This window comes from Macaca mulatta, chromosome 6 (genome assembly GCF_049350105.2).
Source record: "Macaca mulatta isolate MMU2019108-1 chromosome 6, T2T-MMU8v2.0, whole genome shotgun sequence".
NCBI lineage: Eukaryota > Metazoa > Chordata > Mammalia > Primates > Cercopithecidae > Macaca > Macaca mulatta.
In genome coordinates, this window is record NC_133411.1 from 79371350 (window position 1) to 79396613 (window position 25264).

Genomic DNA, 25264 nt, shown 5'->3' on the forward strand with positions numbered 1-25264 from the left:
GCCATGTACCATGCCAACCACTTTGTAGGCACACTTTGATTTTCAGCAACTTTTTGAAGTATGTACTATTATTTTCATTTTACAGACGAGGGAAATATTCAGAGGTAATGTTGAGAGATTTGCCTAAGCTAGTACATGGCAGAACTGGGATTCACTTCTGGGATTTTTGATCCTGAATCAAAAATCAAGTCCCATGCTTTGGAAAAATTAGAACTAAGTGTAGATATGTTGACATAAATTTTAATTTGGAGAACACCTTGAAACCAGGGGGACTTGACCTTAAATGTGAACCTAAACTGATGAACAATAACCTTTTTTCCGGGGGTCACAAATGATCCAGAGTATATTTAAGCATAAAGAAAGAATACAGAGAATGAGCTTGAAGTGGATCTGTGTTTTTCTTAAAGTATTACACTAGAGAATAATTGGAACATTAAAATGTGTTCTGAATCAAGCCAATTTTTATTTTGATTGGCCATTTTTTGTGTGACTGTTTTTCTCTTCCCTGATGCAACTTTTCCCACTCTGCTTTGGCTTCCTGGTCTCTTTTTACTGCTTTTTGCTTTTATATGCCAGTGTCATTTCCTAAGACACTGCTCAGCCAAGGGCTGAGAAGTATGTGGTATGTGCTGCCTTATTCATGGCAGATACCATTACTAGATCGTTGCATTCTTCCCCGAAGGAGACCTCAGTCTCATCTCCGTGTTGTAGGCAGTCACTGCCAATATTGAGTGTTAGTACTCATGTTGAAATCTGTCATCTCCAGCTTAGTTCAGTAGAGACTTTTTGTTTGCGAATGTCGGAAAGCCATATAAACAAGCTTAAGCAAAAATTCCGTGCATTGGCTGTTTTAACCTGGAAGGCTGGAATAAATTCAAGGTGCAAATAGATTTCCTCCGGACTTTGGTTCACTCTTTTCTCTCATTTTTGCTTGTCTTTACTTGGCTTCAGTTTATGAAGTTCCTACTGTAGACTTTTTCCTCACAGCTGGCAAGGAAGGCATCAGCAGTCCAAGCCTGTATCCATTCAGTTTAGAACCCTAGTAGAACTTTTTTTTGTAGTGTCGGCATATTAATTTCAGGGAAGGTTCTGCTTTTGTCACATGCTTATTTTTGAATAAATCTGTGTGTTTAGGATAGTAGGATATTATAATTGGTCAGCATAGGTCACATGCCCAGATCATGGAGAAGCAGGATTTGTATTCTGAAAGGGATAATGGAAATGTCTTTTGAACAGGCAAAAATTACTACTGTAGTACATTGTAGAATCACAGTACAAAGATACCAACCCCAAAATATAGCGTTTTAGAACTACAGTAGGTTGTACATGTGTTTCAGGTGTAGGATTTAATCATGTTATTAATGTTTAAATAATTAGAAATAACAGTATAAGAGGCAGGAATTTACTTTATCATTAGATGAAACTAGAAGATAAAAGTTATATAATTCGGTTTGTCTAATAATCATGGAGTTTTATTGCATAAAGGGACCTTAAAAGTAATGTAGTCCAAGACTGGGTGTAGTGGCTCATGCCTGTAATCCCAGCACTTTGGGAAGCTGAGGCAGGTGTATCACCTGAGGTCAGGAGTTCGAGACCACCTGACCAACATAGTGAAACTCCATATCTACTAAATGCAAAAATTAGCTGGGAGTGGTGGTGTATACCTATAATCCTATTTACTTGGGAGGCTGAGGCAGGAGAATTGCTTGAACCCAGGAGGCAGAGGTTGCAGTGAGCTGAGATTGCATCATTGCACTCCAGCCTGGGCAACAAGAGCGAAACTCCATCTTTAAAAAAAAAAAGTAATGTAGTCCAAACACATTTATTTAACACACATAAATATGTTGGAACTTATCAAATGTATGCCACTAATTTCCTTTAATATAGACTTGCAGGTGAATTAAAGTTTTGTCAGTTCTTAGAAATTTTGCTAACTCAACATATGGGGATTACTGAACCCTTGTTCATCATAATGTCCTACTTTTCAACCTACTCATTCATTCTCTATGAAGAACTCAACAAATACACAGTTACTGTACATTCCTTTCTGTTGGTTAGGTGATAACTGTATATTGGGAATTACCTTTAAGCTCACTGCTTGATTCCTTTTGAATTCTGGATATTTAGATCATGTTTCTTTTTTCTTTTTCTTTCTTTTTTCTTTTTTTTTTTTTTTGAGACATGGTCTTGCTCTATCACCTAGGCTAGAATGCAGTGATGCAGTCATAGCTCACTGTAACTTCAACCTCCCAGTCTCAAGCGATCCTCCCACCTCAGCTTCCCGAGTAGCTGGGACCACAGGCATATGCCAGTACACCCCACTAATTTTTAAAAATTTTTAGTGGAGACAGGATCTCACTATGTTGCTCAGGCTGGTCTTGAACTCCTGAACTGAAGCAGTCCTTCTGTCTCAACCTCCTGAAGTGCTGGGATTACAGGTGTGAGCCACTGTGCCTGGCTCATGTTTATTTTCTTGTTTGTGGTATAGTGCAGTGGTTTGTGACCTGCTCTTTGCTAGCAGTGAGCCTTTTTTTTTTTTTTTTTTAAATTTTTTTTGGAGATGGAGTCTCGCTCCGTTGCCCAGGCTGGAGTGCAGTGACACGATCTCAGCTCACTGCAACCTCCGCCTTCTGGATTCAAGCTATTCTCCTGCCTCAGCCTCCTGAGTAGCTCGGACTGTAGGCACCCACCACCACGCCTGGCTAATTTTTATATTTGTGGTAGAGACGGGGTTTCATCATATTGGCCAGGCTGGTCTCGAAATCCTGACTTCATTATCTGCCCGCCTTGGCCTCCCAAAGTGCTGGGATTACAGGTGTGAGCCACCACGTGCAGCCTAGCAGTGAGACTTTTAAACCTCAGTGCCCTCATCTGTAAAGTGGGGATAATAATAGTAATTGCCTCATGGGGCTGTTGTGAGATTTACATGAGATAAGCTAACATTTATTAATAAATACTGTTTTCAAAAATGAAAACATTTCTCATGAATAAGTAGCCACTAATGTAGTTTCATTATAAATTTAATTTTACTGGCCTTAAGATACTGAAGTCATGTAGAAAATACATATAGCTAGATGGTAGGAGGTAATAGGGAAGCCAAGAACAGTGAAGACATGGGCTTTCCTAGAGTCACTAGGCTCTAGGCGGCTGTTTCAGGACCCCAAAAGAGTCATAGAACTAGGACTTTTAAACAGTCCTAGAACAAACTAACTGATGGGGGGGTGGAGTGGAAGGGATAAATATTATTTCCCTGGTTGAGTTGCTATGGGTGACTAACTGCAGCTCTTTCATATGTTTTGTTGTTTGTTTGTTTTTTCTTTTTTGAGACGGAGTTTCACACTTGTTGCTGGAGTGCAATGGCGCAATCTCGGCTCACTGCAGTCTCTGCCTCCCGGGTTCAAGCGATTCTCCTGCCTCAGCCTCTGGCGTAGTAGCTGGGATTGCAGGGGCCCACCACCACACCCAGCTAATTTTTTTTTTTTTTTTTGAAAGACAGAGTTTCCCTCTTGTTACCCAGGCTGGAGTGCAGTGGCGTGATCTTGGCTCACTGCAACCTCTGCCTCCCGGGTTCAAACGATTCTTCTGCCTCATCCTCCTTAATAGCTGGGATTACAGGCACCTACCACCACACCTGGCTAATTTTTGTATTTTTAGTAGAGACGGGATTTCACCATGTTGGCCAGGCTAATCTCAAACTCCTGACCTCAGGTAATCTGCCCACCTTGGCCTCCCAGAGTGCTGTGATTATTGGCGTAAGCCACTGTGCCTGACCTCTTTCATATGTTTTTGATCAGTTTATGGGCACCTGAACAAATGAGTCTAGGGACTCACTGCAATAACAAAAATTGTGCTTACTAGAAAAATAACATACACAAAATTTTTCATGTGATTGTATGGAATTTATGGACTTAAAGGATTTTGTTTTGTAAAGTATATTCTAACCTTCAATCGTTTTATACTATTGATTTCTGTTAACATTTTATTTCTCCTCTTTTGTAAGGACCCCCTCTGGTGGATCAGTTCCACCCTCAACTAGCTTTAGTTCTGTGGGATAGAGATTTTTAAAAGAAAACAAAATATCCAGTTCTTTTTAAAATTTGTATACATAGCTGGACGCGGTGGCTCACGCCTGTAATCCCAGCACTTTTGGAGGCCCAGGTGGCTAAACTCTAACTACTCTATTGAGAATGCCTGCAGAAAAAGGCAAGGATCGAGGTAGAGAGACCACTGCATGACTGTTGCAATAATCCAGGGTAATTTAAGAAGAAAAGAGGCTGAGTGCAGTGGCTCGCACCTGTAATCCCAGGACTTTGGGAGGCCAAGGTTGGTGGATCACTTGAGGTCAGGAGTTCGAGACCAGCCTGGCCAGTGTGGTGAAATCCTGTCTCTACTAAAAATACAAAAATTAGCTGGTTGTGATAGTGGGTGCCTATAATCCCAGCTACTCGGAAGGCTGAGGCAGGAGAATTGCTTGTACCTGGGAGGCAGAGGTTGCAGTGAGCTGAGATTGCATCATTGCACTCCAGCCTGGACGACAAGAGTAAGATTCTGTCTCAAAAAAAAAAAAAAAAATTGTATACATAAGTTAACATATTTCTCTAATGCTGCAAAATGACACCAATTTTATTTTTAATCAGTTATCTATTGAAAGATATAACCTGTCAGTTTATGTTTTCAGTTCTTTTATGTAAGTCAAACTGAGAGCATTACAAATTTTTTTCTTCCTCATTATGATCATGTTATATTATTTATTATATATACTGATACTTTTTGTCATTGCCTTTTTGTTTTGCTTTTTTTTGAGACAGAGTCTCATTCTATTGCCCAGTCTGGAGTGCAGTGGCATGATCTCAGTCTCACTGAAACCTCCATCTCCCAGGTTCAAGCAATTCTCATGCCTCAGCCCCTCGAGCAGCTGGGCTTACAGGCGTGCATCACCATGCCTGGCTAATTTTTGTATTTTTAGTAGAGACATGGTTTCACCATGTTGGCTAGGCTGGTCTCGAACTCTTGGCCTGAAGCAGTCCACCCAAAGTGGTGCCTCAGCCTCCCAAAGTGCTGGGATTACAAGCGTGAACCACTGCACTTGGCCTGTCATTGTTTTTATTTTAGCGTAGTAATGCTTGGTTCCTCTGGAATTTGAGTCACTGTAAGAGGATGCTTTGAATATTAAGGCACCTGTGGTCTGAAAGGATCATGAATAAACAGGTGTTTTCTAATTCTGGATGTCTTTTTATATTCCAGTGACATTGCCTTTGTAACCCTAACTACTCTCAGGTAATTCAGTTGCTAAAAGAGAGTAAAATCCATATTTTCAATGTTTTCTATTTTACAGTCATTTTGGTAATTTTGCTTTATGTATTTATAATTCATAAAAGTTTAGCAGGTTTCCATGTATGTGTGTGTGTGTGTGTGTGTATATATATATATATATATATATATATAGTGACTATTTTCTCCCAGTCTGTGGCTTCTTTCACTCAGCAAAATTACTTTGAGATTCATCCATGAATGTTCATGGCAGTTTTATTTGTAGTAGCTCCAAACTGCAAACAACCCAAATGTCCATTAACAGATGAACAGATAAACAAATTGTAGTATGTCCATGCAGTGAAGTACTACTCTGCAATAAAAATTAATAAACTACTGAGTGAAGGAAGCCAGATCAAAATAAGAATATATATTATATGATTCCTTTTTTTTTTGTTTGTTTTGAGATGGAGTCTCGCTCTGTCACCCAGGCTGGAGTGCAGTGGCGCGATCTTGGTTCACTGCAACCTCCACCTCCCAGGTTCAAGTGATTCTCCTGCCTCAGCCTCCCAAGCAGCTGGGACTACAGGTGTGCACCACTGTGCCCAGCTAATTTTTTGTATTTTTAGTGGAGACGGGGTTTCACCATGTTGGCCAGGCTGGTCTTGAACTCCTGACCTCGTGATCCACCCGCCTTGGCCTCCCAAAGTGCTGGGATTACAGGCGTGAGCCACCGTGCCCGGCCCATATTATATGATTCTATTTATATAACTTTCTAGAAAATGTACACTAATTTATAGTGACAGAAAGCAGATCAGTGATAGCCTTGGGAAGGGTGGAATGGGTTACAAAGGAGCATGAGGTGATAACTATATATGTTATCTTATTTGTGGTAGTAGACTCACAAATGTTACACATGTCAAAATTCATTAAACTGTACAATTTAAATAGATGTAGTTTATCATGTGTTAATTATACCTCAGCAAATCTGTTTAACGAGGAATTGGAAAGAATCATTTTAAGGGTTTTGGCATGAGTAACTGAAAGGATATAGTTCCAACTAACATGGGGAAGGTTTATAGACGTAAGTGCTATAATTAAAAGTAGAAACAAGGGTTTTATCAGGATAATTGAAGATGAAAACATGACTCAACCTTGTGAGTGTGGGGACAGTGTCAAAATTTGGATGTAAGAGGAGATTATATTTCAGTACTAAGATTCTGTGTTTGGAGAACTAGGTAATTTTGGAATGTTTCACAGTGACTGAAATCTGTGGTTAAAAACCTGTTTCTTTGATTTAAGACTGTAGTTTCTAAATTTTCCTCATAGTTTTCAAGCCTTGGGTACTGTATTCGTCCATTCTAGTGTCGCTATAAAGAAATACCTGCGGGTAGGTCATTTTTAAAGAAAAGATATTTAACTTGGTGCATGGTTCTGCAGGCTTTATAGGAAGCATGGTGCTGGCATCTGCTTCTGGTGAGACCTTAGGAAACTTAGAATCATAGTGGAAGGCAACAGAGAGCCAGCATGTCACATGGCAATATTGGGAACATGAGAGAGAGGGTGGGGAGGTACCAGACGCTCTTAAACAACCAGATCTTGTGTGAAGTAACTGAGCGAGAACTCACTTATTACCAAGGGGATGATGCTAAGCCGTTCATGAAAGATCCTCCTGTATGATCCAGTCATCTCCCATTAGGCCCCACCTCCCACGTGGGAATCACATTTCCACGTGGGAATCATATTTCCACGTGTTATTTGGAGGGTACAGACATCCAAACCATATCAGGTACATACAAGAATTATTTTTGGAAATTTTTTCCTTTGCATTTTTCTTTTTTTATGTACAGAAATTGATTTTTCTTTCTTTCTTTCTTTTTTTTTTTTTTTTTGAGACAGTCTTGCTCTGTCACCCAAGCTGGAGTGCAGTGACATGATCTTGGCTTACTGCAACCTCCGCCTCCTGGGTTCAAGTGATTCTCCTGCCTCAGACTCCCAAGTAGCTGGGATTACAGCGGCCCACCAGCACTCCCAGCTAATTTTTGTATTTTTAGTAGAGACAAGGTTTCACCATGTTGGCCAGGCTGGCGTTGGACTCCTGACCTCAGGTGATTCACCTGCCTCGGCCTTTCACAGTGCTCGGATTACAGGTGTGAGCCACCGTGCCCAGCCAAGAAATTGATTTCATTGGTCCAGGGTGGGTACCACTATAGTTTAAAACTCCTCAGCTGATTGTAACTTGCAGCCATTGTTGAGAACCTATAGCATTACACTACATGAATGCTTGTTATAAATGGAGAATCTCAAATCCTATCCCAGTCCTGCTGAATCAGATTCTGTATTTTGATAAGACCCCAAGATGCTTTGGGCTTTGTATGCACAGTATAATTGAAGAAGCACTGTCTAGACTAATTAAATATCTGGCAGTGGCCACAGAGTCTACTAGGACTGTATTTCTCGAAATGTGATTCCAGGGCCAGCGGCATCACCTGGGAATTTGTTAAAAATGCAAATATTTGAGCTCCACCCTAGACCTTCTGAATAGAACACTGTGGGAGTGAAGCCCAGTAGTCTGTGGTTTAACAAGTTCTCCAGGTGATTCTCATACATAATATAGTTTAGAAGCATTGCACCAGGAGTCTCTCATGAGGTTTGGAACCACTGAATTGAGGAAATTGATTCAGCAAGTCCTTTGTTAAAACACATACTCCTGAAGTGAAGTGTCATTGATGTCTGCAACTTTCAAATGGTTTAGCAAAAGGGAAAAATTGTATAAGGCTATGGAGAGACAGAAAGCAGATGTTATGTTTGTTATTTACCTTTTATAGATGATACAACCTAGGTTCAAAAAGAGTAGTTCAAAAAGAGTATCAAAATTAGAATTTGAGCCTGTGTACCCTGTGCATATCACCACAAGCTGGAGTGTGATTCTCTTTTTTGTGTTAGCTTGCCTGGCCCATCATCCCAGGCATCTGGGAATATGACTGTGTTGCATTCCACAGGCCCAGGAGCAAGCTTGAAAATGTAGTCATTGATTTCCATTGTTATAAGTCACACCTCTCTCCTTGCTCATGCGCACACATGCACACACCCTTCATTATCGTCATTCCTTTTATTAAACTTTTAGTTTATGTCTGAGAGTGTTTGTTTGTGTTTAGTTCTGATTAGAAGCAGAAATATGCTTGATTTGAATAGCCCAGACTTACTATTTGAATTTTGAGGGCAGTTTTTAGCTAGATAATATTAAAAACTTGTCCTGTTGATGGCCTGAGATTTAGGATTGATTCTGAAACAACAGGGTTTATTAATTAAATATTTCATATATTTTATACTCTTCTTGGTCCACAGAACATTTGTGGTGATCAAAGATTACTGTTAAGTAAGTTGTTTTTTTCTTGTAACATCTTTTCAAAGTTTTAATCCAAATTAGATTTGAATGGATTCTTTAGGTTGATGGCTTTTTTTTTATAGCATTTATTTATTCCTACCTGATGATTAAAGCATCGTATTTAAGAATTGTTTTGCTTTGAATCATTGACCTCTTAGAGTTGTTCTTCTGTTTTGTGAGTTTAATTGAACTCATAGTGGCGTTTTAAAATAATGTGTAAAAGAGCATCAGGAGACAGAGCCAAAATGGGTTTATTTGCTTTTATACAAACTAAATTGCCCTTGTGACCCAACATAAAATCTAAGTGCTAAGAGCAGTTATTTATTTTGACAAAAGAATTAATTGAGTCTAAAACAGTTGAAATTCCAGTTGTAGCAAACTATTCATTAAGACTCTCACTCTGGCTTTAGTACTGTCAAAAAAAATAACCTGTCTTATGATTAAATAGCAGAATGATGGGCAGTGGACTGCATTTGAAGGAGATGCTGAATAAACTTTCCACTTGTGAAGCAGTTCAGAAGTGACATGCTACAAGGGGGGTTAGAATGTGCATTGATATCCAGCTGAGTTGTCAACTGGCACTGAGCCAGGCACGCAAAGCCTTGCCATGTGAAGCAGCATGTGGAGCATATGCCATTTGTAAAAGAAAATCTTGTTCATGCATGATGTAATGGTTTTTTTGTTGAAGGTTGTATTTAGTTTTATTATGACAGAAATCATTATTTCTATCTGTAATAGAAAAGTTTATGTGGATGGTACTCAATTTAAAATTTTTAATATATATTTTTTGATTTGAAGTGATTTGGCATCTTATATTTCAAAATGCTTTTTCTTTTTTTTGGGGGGGGGGCATTTTTCTATTTCAAATGGATTTTAAGAGGCTGTTTAGAAAAGATAAGAGAAATCAAGATATGTTTACTATAGGAAAAGAGTTTTGTGAGAACAAAAAGGAGAATTTTGTTTAAAGGGACTGATTAGTTGAGGGATGTCTTTACTATTTTCACATATATGAAGTTATCCAAAGATTTTACAAATCTTTTTTTTCTGTATGTACCATATTTGCTAAGATGATGATGTAAAAGTCCTTCTAGATAATATATATTTAGTATTTGTAAACAAGGCAATTTGGCATTGGTGTTTTGTTTTTATTGTAGTTACTTTTTTTTACTCTCTAGAGTAAGTGTGTAGCTTAAGCACTAGAGATTCTGTAAATAGTTAATGGGTAGAAATTATGTGGATGTGTAGCTGTAGGAGAATTTTTGACTAACCACATGCCTGGTTGCCTTTTTTTGGTAAACCCTTTCTCGTCTCAACAGATGATTATATTTTCTCCAGCTTTATTAGTACTTGGAAAAGCCAATAATATATAATAAGCTGTTGGTAATTTAGGTAGAGATTTATTATTCATAATTTTTATACTAAATGAAAAGTTGCTAATTTGCACATCTTAATTTCTTTACCTTTATTGATTTTTCAACCTGCCCTCATCTCATTGTAAATTGTTATGATAGGCCTCTAAGGGATTCTAAGAACAAGCTCGGTACCCTTTTATTAAATGATTTCTCAGCTTCCAGATTTGTAGAATGGGTTTGAATAAAGTCCTTAAATTTTTAATTGGGTCATTTTCTGACTCTTTAAGGCTTTTTTGGATAGAAGTGATAAACATTTTTTTTAGTCTTAGTTTATATTTAGAAGAATGTACTAGTAAGGAACATACTAATAATTGATTAGGACCTTGTTTATCAACTCACTTTTATGACAGTTTTATTCTGCTTATTAGTAAATGTTAATCTATTTTATTTGAATGGAAACTAGAACCACACAGAAATAAATCTTAGATTTAGGGGGAGGGAGAGGGACATTAAGCCAGTATTTTTCGATCCCCCTACTTGTAGAGAGATCTTCTTGTTAATCAGTGGCTTTCTTTTGTAATGGAATGATCAATAATAATGCTGATCATGAATTTGTACATAGGTAAGCTTCGCATCTCAGAGGAACCAGTAACAAAATTCTCTATCATCTACTCTCTATTTCAAGCTCTATTTTAAAATTTCTTCATATAGCAAGTTATACAAATTACCATTAATAAATTAAAAATTATTTCACAAAAAAATGCTAGACTTTCATGAATTTATATATAGAAAGGACTAAATGACAGCTTAGTGGGAGATAATTTTTTAGTCTCATATTTAGCTTTTGGGATATTTCATTAGGAGAGTAATTCATGTTTTGCTACTTTCTCTACTCCCAAATAATTTGATATTTCACATATATGAAGTATGCCGTATTTTATGGCTTTTAAAGCTAGTCTGAGCAGTCAATCATTTCAGGGCTATTTTAATTGTTTTCTAATGATTTCCACTTTATCATCCTCCTCTTCTACAGTCTATCTCTCATAGCAGTGCTAAATTAATGTTCCTTGAAGATCACTTTGTGGGTGGATGTGTATGATCTTACATGAAAACTCTTGCTGGCTGGGTGAGGTGACTCATGCCTGTAATGCCAGCACTTTGGGAGGCCGAGGCGGGCGGATCATGAGGTCAGGATATCGAGACCATCCTGGCTAACACGGTGAAACCCCGTCTCTACTAAAAATACAAAAAATCAGCCAGGCGTGGTGGTGGGTGCCTGTAGTCCCAGCTACTCAGGAGGCTGAGGCAGGAGAATGGTGTGAACCCGGGAGGCAGAGCTTGCAGTGAGCCGAGATCGCGCCACTGTACTTTAGCCGGGGCGACAGAGTGAGACTCCGTCTCAAAAAAAAAAAAAAAAAAGAAAACTCTTCCTATTTCCTGTAAGCTGTAGTTCACATTCCTTGACCTGCTATACACTTAGAGAGATCTGGAGTATAATCCCAAGGTCACCACTTAATTAGTCTGTAATTAGTTCATTTATTCATTCAATAAATATTTACTTATTTACCCAACTTATTATTTACCTGGCATTTTTTAAGTATTGAAGATACAGTGACGAACAGGACAGATGAGGTCCTAAGCTTATGTTCTAGTAGTATTTACTATCTTGGTAGCCCTGTTCTTCCCATGAACACCACCAAGGATTCAGCAACCACCTTTACCACGCTTGTTTTCTCTCATTAATAGTACTGCCAGCTCCTTGAAAGCAGAAACCGCATATTCTTGTGTCTCTAATTCTGTGGCATCATGTATAATGGGTTTTCAGTAAATTATTGTGATCATAATGGGCTAGTCTCAGTTGTTTTTCACTGTTAGAATTATTTGATTTTTAAAATGTATTACTGATATTTGAATTAACTATTAGGTAACAACTAGAACCATTTCAGAACAATTAAAAAGATGTGTTGTCAATTAAAAGTAGAATAAAAAATTTTAAATGTAAAAAAAAAAGTATTAAAGTTTACCTGATAGTTTTTTTCTACTAGAAGTTTTTCAATTTTTTTTTCCAGGCCTCATTGAATTTGAAGAATGTGACACTGCTAGTGCAGTTGAAGGTAAGTTGATTAGTTATAATATGTTAATGCACATGGCAGCTAGCTAGCATCTTATCTTCTGTTCGTTGAACAAATAAGGAGGGACTGCTATCCCTAGGTGTCAGCGTATCTATGTAATGGAGTGCTGTAAAAATCTGAAATTAGTTTGAAGGCCTGCAGGTGCTACTTGTTGCTTAATAAATAACAGATTTTCCCAAAAGAATATTAGTGTGTTAGATTATATATTTTTAAAGATTAAGTATAACATGCATTTGTTTTTAAATATACATTGAAATAGTTTTCTTCATTGACATCCATGTTTAAGCCTTCTAATGTCATGAATATGAAATTCATCACTGTAATGTGTAGTGCTAATTGTACAGTGGGTAACATTTCATTAATGTTAATATTACCATCATTTGGCTGGGCACAGTGGCTCCTGCTTGTAATCTCAGCACTTTGGGAGGCTGAGGCAGGAGGATTACTTGAGTCCAGGAGTTCGAGACCAGCTGGGAATCATGCTGAGACCCATCTCTATAAAAAAACTTAAAATTAGTAGGTGTGCTGGTGTGCACCTGTAGTCCCAGCTACTGGGAAGGCTGAGGTAGAAGGATTGCTGGAGTCTGGGAGGAGAAGCCTGTGGTGAGCCGTGATTGTACCACTGCACTCCAGCCTGGGCAACAGAGTGAGACCCTGTCTCAAAAACAACAACAAAAACCCTTCTTGAATTTCCTCATCTGTAAGATGAGGGGCTAGCTTAAACCTAAGGTCTCTACTGCTCTCTTCTTTTTTTATTTTTTGGGAGACAGGGTCTCGTTTTGTTTCCCAGGCTGGAGTACGGTGGTGTGATCTCTGCCCACTGCAGCCTTGACCTCCCAGGTCCAAGCGATCCTACCACCTTAGCCCCCAAATTAGCTGGGACTACAGGTGTGTGCCACCATGCCCAGCTAACTTCTGTATTTTTTTTTAGAGAAAGGGTTTCACCATGTTGGCTAGACTAGTCTTGAACTCCAGAGCTCAAGTGATCCATCCACCTTAGCCTCCAAAGTGCTAGGATTACAGGCGTGAGCCACTGCACCCGGCCTCTACTGCTCAATTCTCAAAGAGTAAACACCTAAGTTTTAAGTGCTGAATTCTTTTTTTTTGAGACAGGGTCTCGCTCCGTCACCCAGGCTGGAGTGCAGTGGCGTGATCTTGGCTGACTGCAACCTCTGCCTTCTGGTTCGGATGATTCTTCTGCCTCAGCCTCCCAAGTAGCTGGGATTACAGCTGTGCACCACTGTGCCCAGCTAATTTTTTGTGTGTTTTTAGTGGAAACGGGGTTTCACCATGTTGGCCAGGCTGGTGTCAAACTCCTGACCTCAGGTGATCCACCCATCTCGGCCTCCCAAAGTGCTGGTATTGTAGGTGTGACCCACCACGCCAGGCCTTAAGTGCTTAATTCTATCAACAGTTAATAGCGTGACTGGCCTTTAAAAATAATTTGTCAAGAGGATGAAGAGTTGCCTTATTAGGAATATCAAAGATAATTTTTACTCCTCGGTTATGGTAGAATCCATTTATAGCATTGTTTGTATTAGGGACAACATATGGACACAAGAGTGCCATATTGTAAACTTTTCATATTATACTTCTTTTTTCGTCAGGGTAGAGTGCAGTGGTGTGATCACAGCTCACTGCATCCTCCATCTCCTGGACTCAAGCAGTCCTCTCACCCTAGCCTCCTGAGTAGCTAGGACCACAGGCACGCACTACCACACCCAGCTAATTTTTTGTATTTTTTTGTAGAGACTGGGTTTCACCATGTTGCCTAGGCTGGTCTCGAACTCCTGAGTTCAAGTGATCTGTCTGCCTTGGCCTTCCAAAGTGCTGGGAATACAGGCATGCATCACTGCACCTGGCCCCATATTATAGTTCTAATGGGTCTGCTGTGTCATCCTTTTATCTAAAACAATACATTTATATTTTGTGACGCTCTAAAAAGCAAACATGATTTGACCTTTATAACATGATTTGATGTTTATAACAAAATTTAGTATAATGAATAATGTACTTTCATTGAAGTTTTAAGATATCTCCATATGCTTATTATGTGTAAGATGACTTAAGGTAGGCTTAGGAAAAGAAAAGAAAATTTTATCTATCAAGTAAATGTTCTAGGATCTTTTGATGAATAATAGACTGTGTTTTATTAACATAAGAAAAGTCTAACCAATAGGGTTGAGTGGTTGATAATTTTATTTCTGTCATCCACATTTATCATCAGCAGTTACGAGCAAGTTATGTGTGAAGATGCAAGATGTATTCCTAAACTTAATATGTTTATCAGGAACAGTTATGTTTCTGTAACAATATATATTTATTTTAAAGGTATAAAACCAAGGAAAAGAAAGACCTTTGCTTTGCCAGGAATCATCAAAAAGGAAAAAGATGCAGAATCTGTGTAAGTATTTTAAATATTGTAAAAATCCTTTTTATTTTTATAAGTGATTAAGAATAAGACTTTTGCATTTGGAAAGAAAAAAGTATTGTGGAAATAAAAGTATATGTGTAAGGTGTGAAAAACAAGCTTTTCTAAATATTAATAAATGCATTTGCCAGTTCCTCTGGTTTTAGATCAAAGTATTAACTTGTTAATTATTTAAAAAATTTAAGACATTATAGACAAAAGCTTTAATGTCCAGAAATGGAAATTTTTGAAATATCCTCATTTTTATAAAATGATAAATGCATATTTTAAAAAATTAAAAGTGCAAAGAAAACAAAAAATTTATCAAAGTCTTAATGCCTAAGAGAAAATCTCTGGTCAACTATTTGATGAAAATCCTTCTAGACAATTCTAAGTGTATAGGCACATAGTGATACATATACATACATTGATGGAAAATGTTAAATAGGGGAGAGAAAAGCCCTAATATTTTACTATTTATACTAGGTCATCATTTTTAGATGGAATATTTGGTCCACTTATAAGTCTGATTTACCTTCTTTTTTTTTTTTTTTTTTTGAGATGGAGTTTCACTCTTGTTGCCCAGGCTGGAGTGCAGTGGCGCAGCCTCGGCTCACTGCAACCTCTGCCTCCCGGGTTCAAGCGATTCTCCTCCTGCCTCAGCCTCCCAAGTAGCTGAGATTACAGCGCCTACCACATCTGGCTAATTTTTTGTATTTTTAGTAGAGACAGGATTTTACCATATTGGCCAGGCTGGTTGCGAACTCCTGACCTCAGGTGAAGCACCCGCCTCAGCCTCCCAAAGTGCTGGGATTACAGGCCTGAGCCACCGTGCCCGGCTTGATTTACCTTCTTTTAAAAATAAAAAATTAATATACAAAGAATATGTAATAAATATGTAAGAAATTGAGTTAGATTAGCTAACCAAAGTTTTTGTTTGTTTGTTTGTTTTCTACTTTGGCTACACATTAGAACTACCTGGGAAATTAAAGTAAATATACCTAAGCTAGGTCCTACCTCAGACCAATTAAATCAGATTCTCTCGGCATGAAACCTCAACATAATTTTTGCTCTTTTTTAAGTAGCCCCTTTGATTTCTAATGTATACCTGGGGTTAAGAATCATTGAGCTATGATTATTCAGAGACAAACTAGAATTAAAGAATCTTTCTTTCCATGATTATTCAGTCCATTTAGATAGAAGAGACACTGATCAAAAGTCGTGAGTGATTTGTTGACCCACCAACACTGACTGAAAATTAAAGACCGCACTTCCCTAGCATAATCAATGGAATTCTCATGAGATTTAATATTTGATGGGCTCTCATATTTTATTTTATTTATTTTTTTTTTTTGAGACGGAGTCTCGCTCTGTCTCCCGGGCTGGAGTTGCAGTGGCCGGATCTCAGCTCACTGCAAGCTCCGCCTCCCGGGTTCACGCCATTCTCCTGCCTCAGCCTCCCGAGTAGCTGGGACTACAGGCGCCGCCACCTCGCCCGGCTAGTTTTTTGTATTTTTTAGTAGAGACGGGGTTTCACCATGTTCACCAGGTTGGTCTCGATCTCCTGACCTCGTGATCCACCCATCTCGGCCTCCCAAAGTGCTGGGATTACAGGCTTGAGCCACCGCGCCCGGCCTCTCATATTTTTAATATAAGAGAATAGTTTGTGCTTTGGGTATTCTTGCTTTCTACCTAGTTATATTTCTATTTGAGTTTCTTAGAATTTCTTTCATTTTAAATGGCTGTCTCTTCCCCTCTCCCAAGTAGTATTTGGTTAACAAATCAAGACCAATTGCAAAGTGATTTATATCTATAGTTATCAAATCTTCTTCAGATGTCTTTCTTGAGCATTTATGAAGGGGATTTTTTTAAGGGGGTGAAACTTAATCTATTTTTATAATATTAGCAATACATACTGAAATCTGATCAGTTGATTAGTAAGTTTTTAAAATATATCTAGTTCATCTGTTAGTGGCTATATTGTAAAGAATCATGGCCTTAAATTATTTTTATAATGTGTGGGTTTCATTACTGTTCATGTAGGGAGCTTATAGTATTTTTTAACCAGGTTTTTAAAACAGTTTTCCTTATCAATAATTTCCCAATATGATATTAAGCCACTTAGGGTGGTTTTTTGGTTTTGTTTTTTAACCAATGGCAATACTAGAGCAGAAAGCCAGTGCTTAAACCACTGCACCATCATCACCTTCTTTCAAACTTCTTGGCAGGAAAAATGTTAGAATTCACTTTGCCTGAAATGCCAGAGGCTCTTGAAATGCCTCTTCATAGCCAGAAGGCTTTTGAGATGCTAGTAATTATGGGAGACAGACCCTTTTCAGAGCTTCCTCTTCCTGGAGCTTCTTCTGCAGGTCTCATATAGCCCACTGTGAAGGCAAACAGATAAGTACTTTACCCCAGTGACTGGAGTGTTTTGGCTTAAAGCCAGAGAGTAAACTCTTTGGAACTTTTAACACTTCCTTTTATGGGCAAACTGCATCTTTTTTTAAAAAAAGAAGAAAGTAGAAATGTTCTAACATCTTTATTAATTTGATTCTCTAGGATTGGATTATTATTATGCCTTTTCTGGAACATTTCTTCAGAGTATGCATAAGTTTAAAGTATAGTGTTTCTCATCTACCAGTAAGGAAGCTGTATTTCAAAATGTGCAATTTAAAATGACTTTTAAGTGGATAGAAAGTCACCTGGGGGGCCAGGCGCAGTGGCTCACGCCTGTAAACCCAACATTTTGGGAGGCCGAGGAGGGTGGATTACTTGAGGTCAGGAGTTCAAGACCGGCCTGGCCAACATTGTGAAACCCCATTTCTACTAAAAATACAAAAATTAGCCAGGTGTGGTGGTACACACCTGTAATCCCAGCTACTTGGGAGGCTGAGGCTGGAGAATTGCTTGAACCTGGGAGGCAGAGGTTGCAGTGAGCCGACATGGCGCCACTAAACTCCATCTAGCCTGGGTGACAGAGTGAAACTCTGTGTTAGAGAAAAAATGAAAAAAAAAAAAAAAGAAGAAAGAAAGTCACCTTTCGCATTTACCCTGTCTCTTTGGTACTTCATTTTGGATTAAGAGCAATGTCATCTTCCTCCTTTTTAATTTTTTCAGTCTGTTTTATCCTGTATTCCTTTAAGAAAATTCTTCAATTTTGTAGATTCTTCTGGCATTTGCTTAGTATTTGGATAAATGGCGTTTATCTGTTTGTATAAGATTTTGACACACATTGCGTATCCTTTGAAATGCTTGAGACTAGAAGTGTTTTGGATTTCAGATTTTTTTGGATTTTGAAGTATTTGCAGAATACATCCAGTTGAGCATTCCTAAACCAAAAATCCCAAAGCCAGAATGTTCCAATGAACATTTTGTTTGAGCATCTTGTTAGTGCTCAAAAAGTCTCAGATTTTGGAGCACTTTGGATTTCAGATTTTTGGATTAGGGATGCTCAGCCTGCATTATGTGCATTAACTGTCATTAGTTAAAGATCCAAAAGCCTTTTACATCTGTGCTCTTAAGTTTTGTTTGTGAATTTATGTTAGAGTGCATACATGGAAATACTTCTATCCAACCTCATTTTTTATGACCTCACTGTCCTTAGTTGTACATATTTAGGTCTTCTTTATGTTTTAGTTTTACATTTTAAATAATACTTTTCACTAGTGTATTTGCAAATTCAATGCTTGTTTATCAGTTAAATGATAGAATTTCAGTTCTCAACTACATATTACATTACATAAGAAAGTTATCCAACTGGAAGTCTACTCAGTATATTTGGAAAAAACTAGTTTTGACTTTTTTGTATACTAAGTTATGGAAAGTACTTCAAATGAAACTGAAGTGTTTAAAAATTGTATTTTTTTCCAGTAGTTTTAGGTTTTCAGACTACTTGCCACTTAATGACTTTTTTTTTTAAAGTCAATGATGTGTGAGTATATTCATGGAAAAGAATTACTTTTGAAAATAGGTTTTAGAATACTTATAAGCCCTTAAAGCATAATGTAAGCTGATAGAAAAAAGGAATACTTGTAAGCTGTTTGTTTTTTATTTTGTCAGTTGGTATGGGTATAAGAATTCCTTTTTTGAATTTTAAAATGATTTGGTATGTTTTAATCTTCATGGTTTGATTTCTCTAAATATTTTTTGTAGAGTTTAAATAAAAGCTATATTTAAGTACCAAAGTAAAGACTTTAAACAAGCATAATTAGCAGACAATTCTAATTATTGAATATTTCTGATATTTTGTTTTAATAGTGAATGCCCTGATGCAGATTCACTGGTAAGTAGATTTAACTTTGATATAAACAATTTAAATTAGTTATTTTCATTAGGACAAACCTAACATATTTGAGTTGAGTTGTTACCAGTCTTTCAAAGAAAAATACCATCATATTGTAAATTCACTATTAAAATTATTTTACAGATGTATTTTTGGATTTACATTGCCAGATGCTTTCCTATTAAATAGAAAGTATTTCTAACCACCTTTGAAAAGTGGGACATTTCACTTTTAAAATTGGAGTGGTGCCATATCATACTGCTTTTTCTTGGGAAACATGCCAGAAATCAAATCTGTATACTTTATTTTAAAATGTGGTGTTCTTACTAATGTATTCTTAGATCTATTAAAATACAACATTGTGCATGCATTTGAGTTTCATTTGAGAGCTTGTCATTTTAGAAATAACAGCAACAAGAACCATGGTCAGTACTTTTCTGTGCTTTTTGTTTTATTTTAAAGAAGGGTTGCTTATATTTCTTGATTAAATGTATTTCTTTATGTGTAATTAAAGAAGACATCAAATGGAGCTCCCTGTGGTTACAGTGAGAGAGTAGATTTACCAAATGTTGTTAAGTAATGTATAGATGGGCATATTTTTCAAACTGTTCATTAGATACTGTTCATGTTGATAAGTATAGGAGTTTCAAACAATCTCTGTCCTTTGCTTATTGTTCCTGCCTGCGTAACTATTGTTTCCTTTGATCCAAAAACATTTTGATCTTTTACAGCATCATAGTGTACCAAAATAACTAAAAATATTTTGTGAAACACTGTATTTTATGTTACTTAACTAAGATAAATTAGTATTTTGTTTTATATTTTGGCTTTAAAATACAATTATGATTTGTTAACAAATTTATATGAAAAATAAGAAATAGACTTATAATGAGTTATGGGGTTAAAATCATCAGTGTATTTTTGGAGTTACAACGTTTACCTTACCACTTGGTTACTTTGTTTGATACCCTTGGTTAACTAATTAATGAAAAGCAGCAGATGTGTTTGGCAATAACTTTAGTACTCATTTTATTTCTGCATTATTTTTATGCATTTTATTTCTGAATTATTTGTAGCATTAAAATGATGATTGGAAAATTAAATACAACTTTAATACTTCATGTTTTAGTTTATATATATTCCCTTTAAATAAAACATTTTTAATTCAGTAACTAATTAATACTATTTTATTTTATTTTATTTTTTTTTTTGAGACGGAGTCTCGCTCTGTCGCCCAGGCTGGAGTGCAGTGGCCAGATCTCAGCTCACTGCAAGCTCCGCCTCCCGGGTTCCCGCCATTCTCCTGCCTCAGCCTCCCGAGTAGCTGGGACCACAGGCGCCGCCACCTCGCCCGGCTAATTTTTTGTGTTTTTAGTAGAGACGGGGTTTCGCCGTGTTAGCCAGGATGGTCTCGATCTCCTGACCTCGTGATCCGCCCGTCTCGGCCTCCCAAAGTGCTGGGATTACAGGCTTGAGCCACCGCGCCCGGCAATTAATACTATTTTATAATGATAATATTATCCAGTTTTGAACTTTACTTAGTACTTCTCCAGAATACAAAAGAGAATACAAAATTCTAATACTGGATAAGAAGCAATTGATAAATTTGACTGTGTAGAAATGAAAAATATATAAAACTAGAAAAAATACTTTATAAAAGGATTTGAATCATCAGAGACAAACTGGCAGAGCATCTTTGCAAGACATGTGACGGGGCTAATTGCTTTCATTTATAAAGTTTATATGCAAATCAATACAAAAAGTAAGTGGGTACCTGGTAGGAAAAGGGCATAGGATAAAAATGCTCAATTTTCATAAAAAGAAATAAAAGTGATAACCGTAATGAATATTGCTCAAAATAGTGGTGTTCTTCTGGTGCAAATTAGAATGAATTTACTATAGTGTCTAATCATATTGGGAAATTTTTTAATTTAATTTTTTGTTTTTTAATTTAGAAACAAAGTCTCACTCTGTTGCTCAGGCTTGAGTGCAGTTGTGTGATCATAGCTCACTGTAACCTTGAACTCCTGGGCTCAAGCGATATTCTTGCCTCAGCTTCCCATGTGGCTGGGACTGTAGGCACATGTCACCATGCCCAACTAATTTCTTAAACTTTTTTTTTGGTAGAGTTGGGGATGTGTTGCCCAGACTGGTCTTGAACTCCTGGCTTCAAGCCATTTTCCTACTTCAGTCTGCCAAAGTGCTGGGATTACAGATGTGGACCACTGTTCCTGGCCAGCAAAGGTTTTGATACGCTCATACTGTTGGTAGGAATGTAAATTGACACTGTCCGTCTTGTGGATAGTTTGGCAGTATTGCCCCAAATAAGAAGTGTGAGTTCATTTTTGACCATGCTGTCTCCCTGCTAGGAATTTACTGTTACAGTTATAGTAACAAAACTTTACACACGCACATTGTATTGGTGTGTGTATGTGTGTGTATACACACATACTCACATATATAAAGTATATATGTATGTACACACACACACTTAAGATTCATGCATATATAGAAAGTGAGGGAGAGATAGATATTTATTTCAACATTGTTTGTGTTAGCAAAAAACTGGAAACACCAAAGAATCCATCAAAATGGGAACTGGTTAAATAAATTGGTGGGGTAATAGATATTATAAAGAGTTAAGTTGATCTGTATCTGCTGATATGGAAAGAACGTACTAAATAAAAATAAGTATGATCTTTTAAGTGATTGCTGTTTTAAAAATAGAATATAAATATGTGGATATATGTGTTATCTTTATTTTAGAAGAATGAGTTACAAGACACTTTAATTGTGGATACCTTTGGGGCCAAGAATTGCAATGGTCAGTAGAGAAAGGAGACTCTTTTTACTTATTTTATTTTGAGACGGGGTCTTGCTCTCTGGCTGATGTTACTTGGATTTGGGTCCCTGCCCAAATCTGTTGTCAAATTGTAATCCCCAGTGTTGGAGGAGGGGATGGGTGGGAGGCAATTGGGTCAGGGGATGGATCTCCCCTTCGCTGTTCTCGTGACAGTGAGTGAGTTCTCACAAGATCCGGTTGTTTGAAAGTGTATATTACCTCCCTCTTCACTCTCTTCCTTCTACTCCGGCCATGTAAGATGTGCCTCCTTCCTCTTTGCCTTCCGCCATGATTTTAAGTTTCCTGAAGCCTCCCTCGCCATGCTTCCTGTACAGCTTGTGGAACTGTGAACCAATTAAACCTCTTTTCTTTATAAATTACCCAGTCTCAGATAGTTCTTGATAGCAATGTGAGAACAGACAAATACAGTCACCCAGGCTGGAGTTCAGTGGCACGATCATAGCTCACTACAGCCTTGACCTCCCAGCCTCAAGCGTTCCTCCCATTCCAGCCTCCTGAGTAGCTGGGAACACAGGCATATGCCACCATGCCTGGCTATGTTTTTTCGTTTTTGGTAGAGGCGGTATCTCACTGTGTTGTCCAGGCTTGTTATTTTCTTTTATTTGTAGCCTATAGATAATAACTTATGGCCTATTCATGGCTTTCTCTTACTAATTATTTTTTAAAACATCAATAAGCTCTCCTAGTAGGGAAATTATTGTTCATTTCTTATTCCTTTCTTTAAAGGTCCGCGTAATTAAAAAAATTATTTTTAGCAACTGCATGTTTTGCAAGTTAGCCAAAGAAGTATAATTGCTCTTTTTTTCTTTTTTTTGGTTTTGGCCTATGTCCCCATTCCAAACAGAAATTAAGAAACATTTCATTTACTCTTGTTTCTTGAGCTCCATTCTGGTATATATTTTTTAAATTGCCACCGCCACTTTAGCCAGAGTAAGCAACTGTCTTTAAGATTGATGGGTGAAGTTGCCTATTCTGTTCTTGTTCATACTGCTTTTGACCTAGGGCTTCACTGCAGCTGTGTGGGCCCTAATATAGAAATCATGGATTGAATGGGTAAAGATGAACACAGGTAATGTGTAAGCTTTTATTAATATCAGGTTTCTATGAATAGTTCTAGCAGTAAAAAGATAGTACACTGAGAATCACTGCTTTTAAGAAAAACTTTTTATTTTGAAATAAAGATGCATGGAAGGTTGCAAAGATGGTGTACATAACAGTACTGTGTACTTGTTACCCCTTCCTCCTGACACTAACATTTTACAAAAGTGTCATATAGTATCACAACTGGAATATTGACACTAATTCAGTCAAAACCGGACATTTTCCGTACCACAACAATCTCTCATGTTGGTTGCCCTTTTACAGCCACTTTTCCTTATACCTTCCTTAACCTCTGGCAGCCACTAACCTTTTCTTCATTCCTATAATTTTGTCAATTCAAGATTGTTCTATAAGTGAAATCATACAATATGTATGCTTTTGAGGTTGGCTTTTTTCCACTCAGCACAGTTCTTTGGGGATTTATCCATGCTGTGGTACATATGAATAGTTTATTTTTTGTTGCTGAGTAGTAGTCCTTGTTTTGGATATACTAAAGTTTGTTTAACCACTCATCTATTGTAGGACATTTTAGTTGTTTTTCAATTTTTGGCTATTAAAGTTACTATGAACAATTGTTTACAGGTTTTTGTGTGGACATAATGTTCCTCTCTGACCCTGATAATTTTCTTTATGAACTCTACCTTATCTAATATTAAGACATCCTCTTTTACCCTTTGTTATTATTCATGTTTGCCTGGTATAATTGTTTCCATCCTTTTTCTTTCAGCCTAACTGTATTGTTATATTTGAAGTTTCTTATAGACAGCAGATAGTTGGATTATGTTTTTAAAAATCCATTCTGCCAATCTCTGCCTTTTAATTGGTATGTTTGGACCATTTATATGTAATGATATTGTCAGATTTTAAGATTGCCATTTTATTTTTGTTTTCTGTTTGTTCCTCTGTTTTTTGTTTTGCTTTGCTTTTTCTTGCCTTTGTGTAGGTTATTTGAACCTTTTTTTAGAATAGCATTTTGACTTTATAGAGTTTTTCATTGATTCACTTTGTAGAGCTATTTTAGTAGGTGCTCTAGGTCATTTTCCATTACCTCCAGATAGTTGTTTATGGTGTTTTTTGTTTTGTTTTGTTTTTAATAGTGCTAGGTTCTTGATCTGTGGCCCAGGCTGGAGTGCAGTAGCACAATCCTAGCTTACCACAGCCTCAAACTCCTTGGCTCAAGTGATCCTTCCTGCTTCAGCCTTCCAAGTAGCTAGGAATACAGGCATGTGCCACCATACCCAGCTAATTTTTAATTTTTGAGTAGAGACAAGGTCTTGCTATATTGAGCAGGTTGGTCTTGAACTCTTGGCCTCAAGTGATCCTCCTGTGTTGACCCCCCAAAATGCTGGGGTTGTAGGCCTGAGCCCCCGTGCCTGGCCTGTTGATGTGTTTTCATCAGAATTTATCGTTGTAATCTGCAGGAGGTTGGTCCAAAAGCTGCTTACTCAGCCATATAGAAAACAGCTTGGTGTTATTAAATTATTACATTGTGCTATATAGTGTATTCTAAACAAATAGTGTATTCTAAACAAATTTAAAGTAGTCCATTGTTAAATTTGAGATAGAACCTCCAGGAGACTAAATACCTGGTGTGTTTCTAGGGTACTTGGAATGGGGACAAAGTATTTTGAAAAAACCTTTCATTCTGATTTCTAAAAGATTCACAATTAGCAAAGTTTCCTTATTTTTAAAGTATTTTAAAGTGATGTTTGCATATTAGCAAGCAGTAGAAAGAGGAAGTGTTCTACCTTCAGTGTTAAAAACACGGCCTTTGTCATCTTTTTATCTGTAGAATCTGCTCTTCACCCTACATTAGATTTTTTTATTTCTGGTTTTTAATTCCATCTGTTAACTCACTGCTAGCTACAGTAGACTGTTTGTTTAGTCTGGAAGTGATAGTCACATAAATGCTGCACTTAGTTCTCCCTAACCTTGGGTTGTGCCTGCCTTCACAGTTCTTCTTATCTTTCTTGCTGAGCTTTAGAAAGTGATTAGAAGAACAGAATACCTTACCAGTAAAAGGATTTTTGCTGCAATTCCTTGGCAGCCTTTTCTTTCCATTAAAATTTTTTTTTTTAATTTGGAAATAATTTCTAACTTACAAAATTGCAAGAATGAAATCATATGAAGAACACTTGTATGCCCTTTATTTTTGTCATATTTGCATTCTCTCTATATTTGTGCATGTGTTTATATGTGTATAATGTTTTTTCTGATCCATTTGAGCACAAATTAAATATATTCTGGCCCTTTGTCTCTAAATACTTAAGTATATATTGCCCCAAAATTTCAAATATTCCTTTATCTAACCACAAAAGCATATTCAGAGAAGTGTTCCTCTTTCCTGTGCCCTTCCTTGTAGGTAACCAACTTTATTGTGTTCTAATTATCCTTTCTGTAGTTTTTTTTTTTAATTAAAGATAAGCAGATACATGTTTGTGTTCTTATTTGCTCTTCTTACTTAAAAGTTATGGTACTATATATGT

At 37.2% G+C, this 25264-nt stretch overlaps 1 protein-coding gene across 2 annotated transcripts in view; it reads left to right on the forward strand.

The window, feature by feature from the left end:
• FCHO2 (FCH and mu domain containing endocytic adaptor 2) overlaps positions 1–25264 on the forward strand; it is a 137151-nt gene that overhangs the window by 62424 nt on the left and 49463 nt on the right. For both annotated transcript variants that reach the window (XM_078003937.1, NM_001257784.1), the window contains 3 exon segments: positions 12060–12104; positions 14454–14526; positions 18790–18814. In XM_078003937.1, coding sequence (XP_077860063.1) covers positions 12060–12104; positions 14454–14526; positions 18790–18814 — 143 coding nt within the window.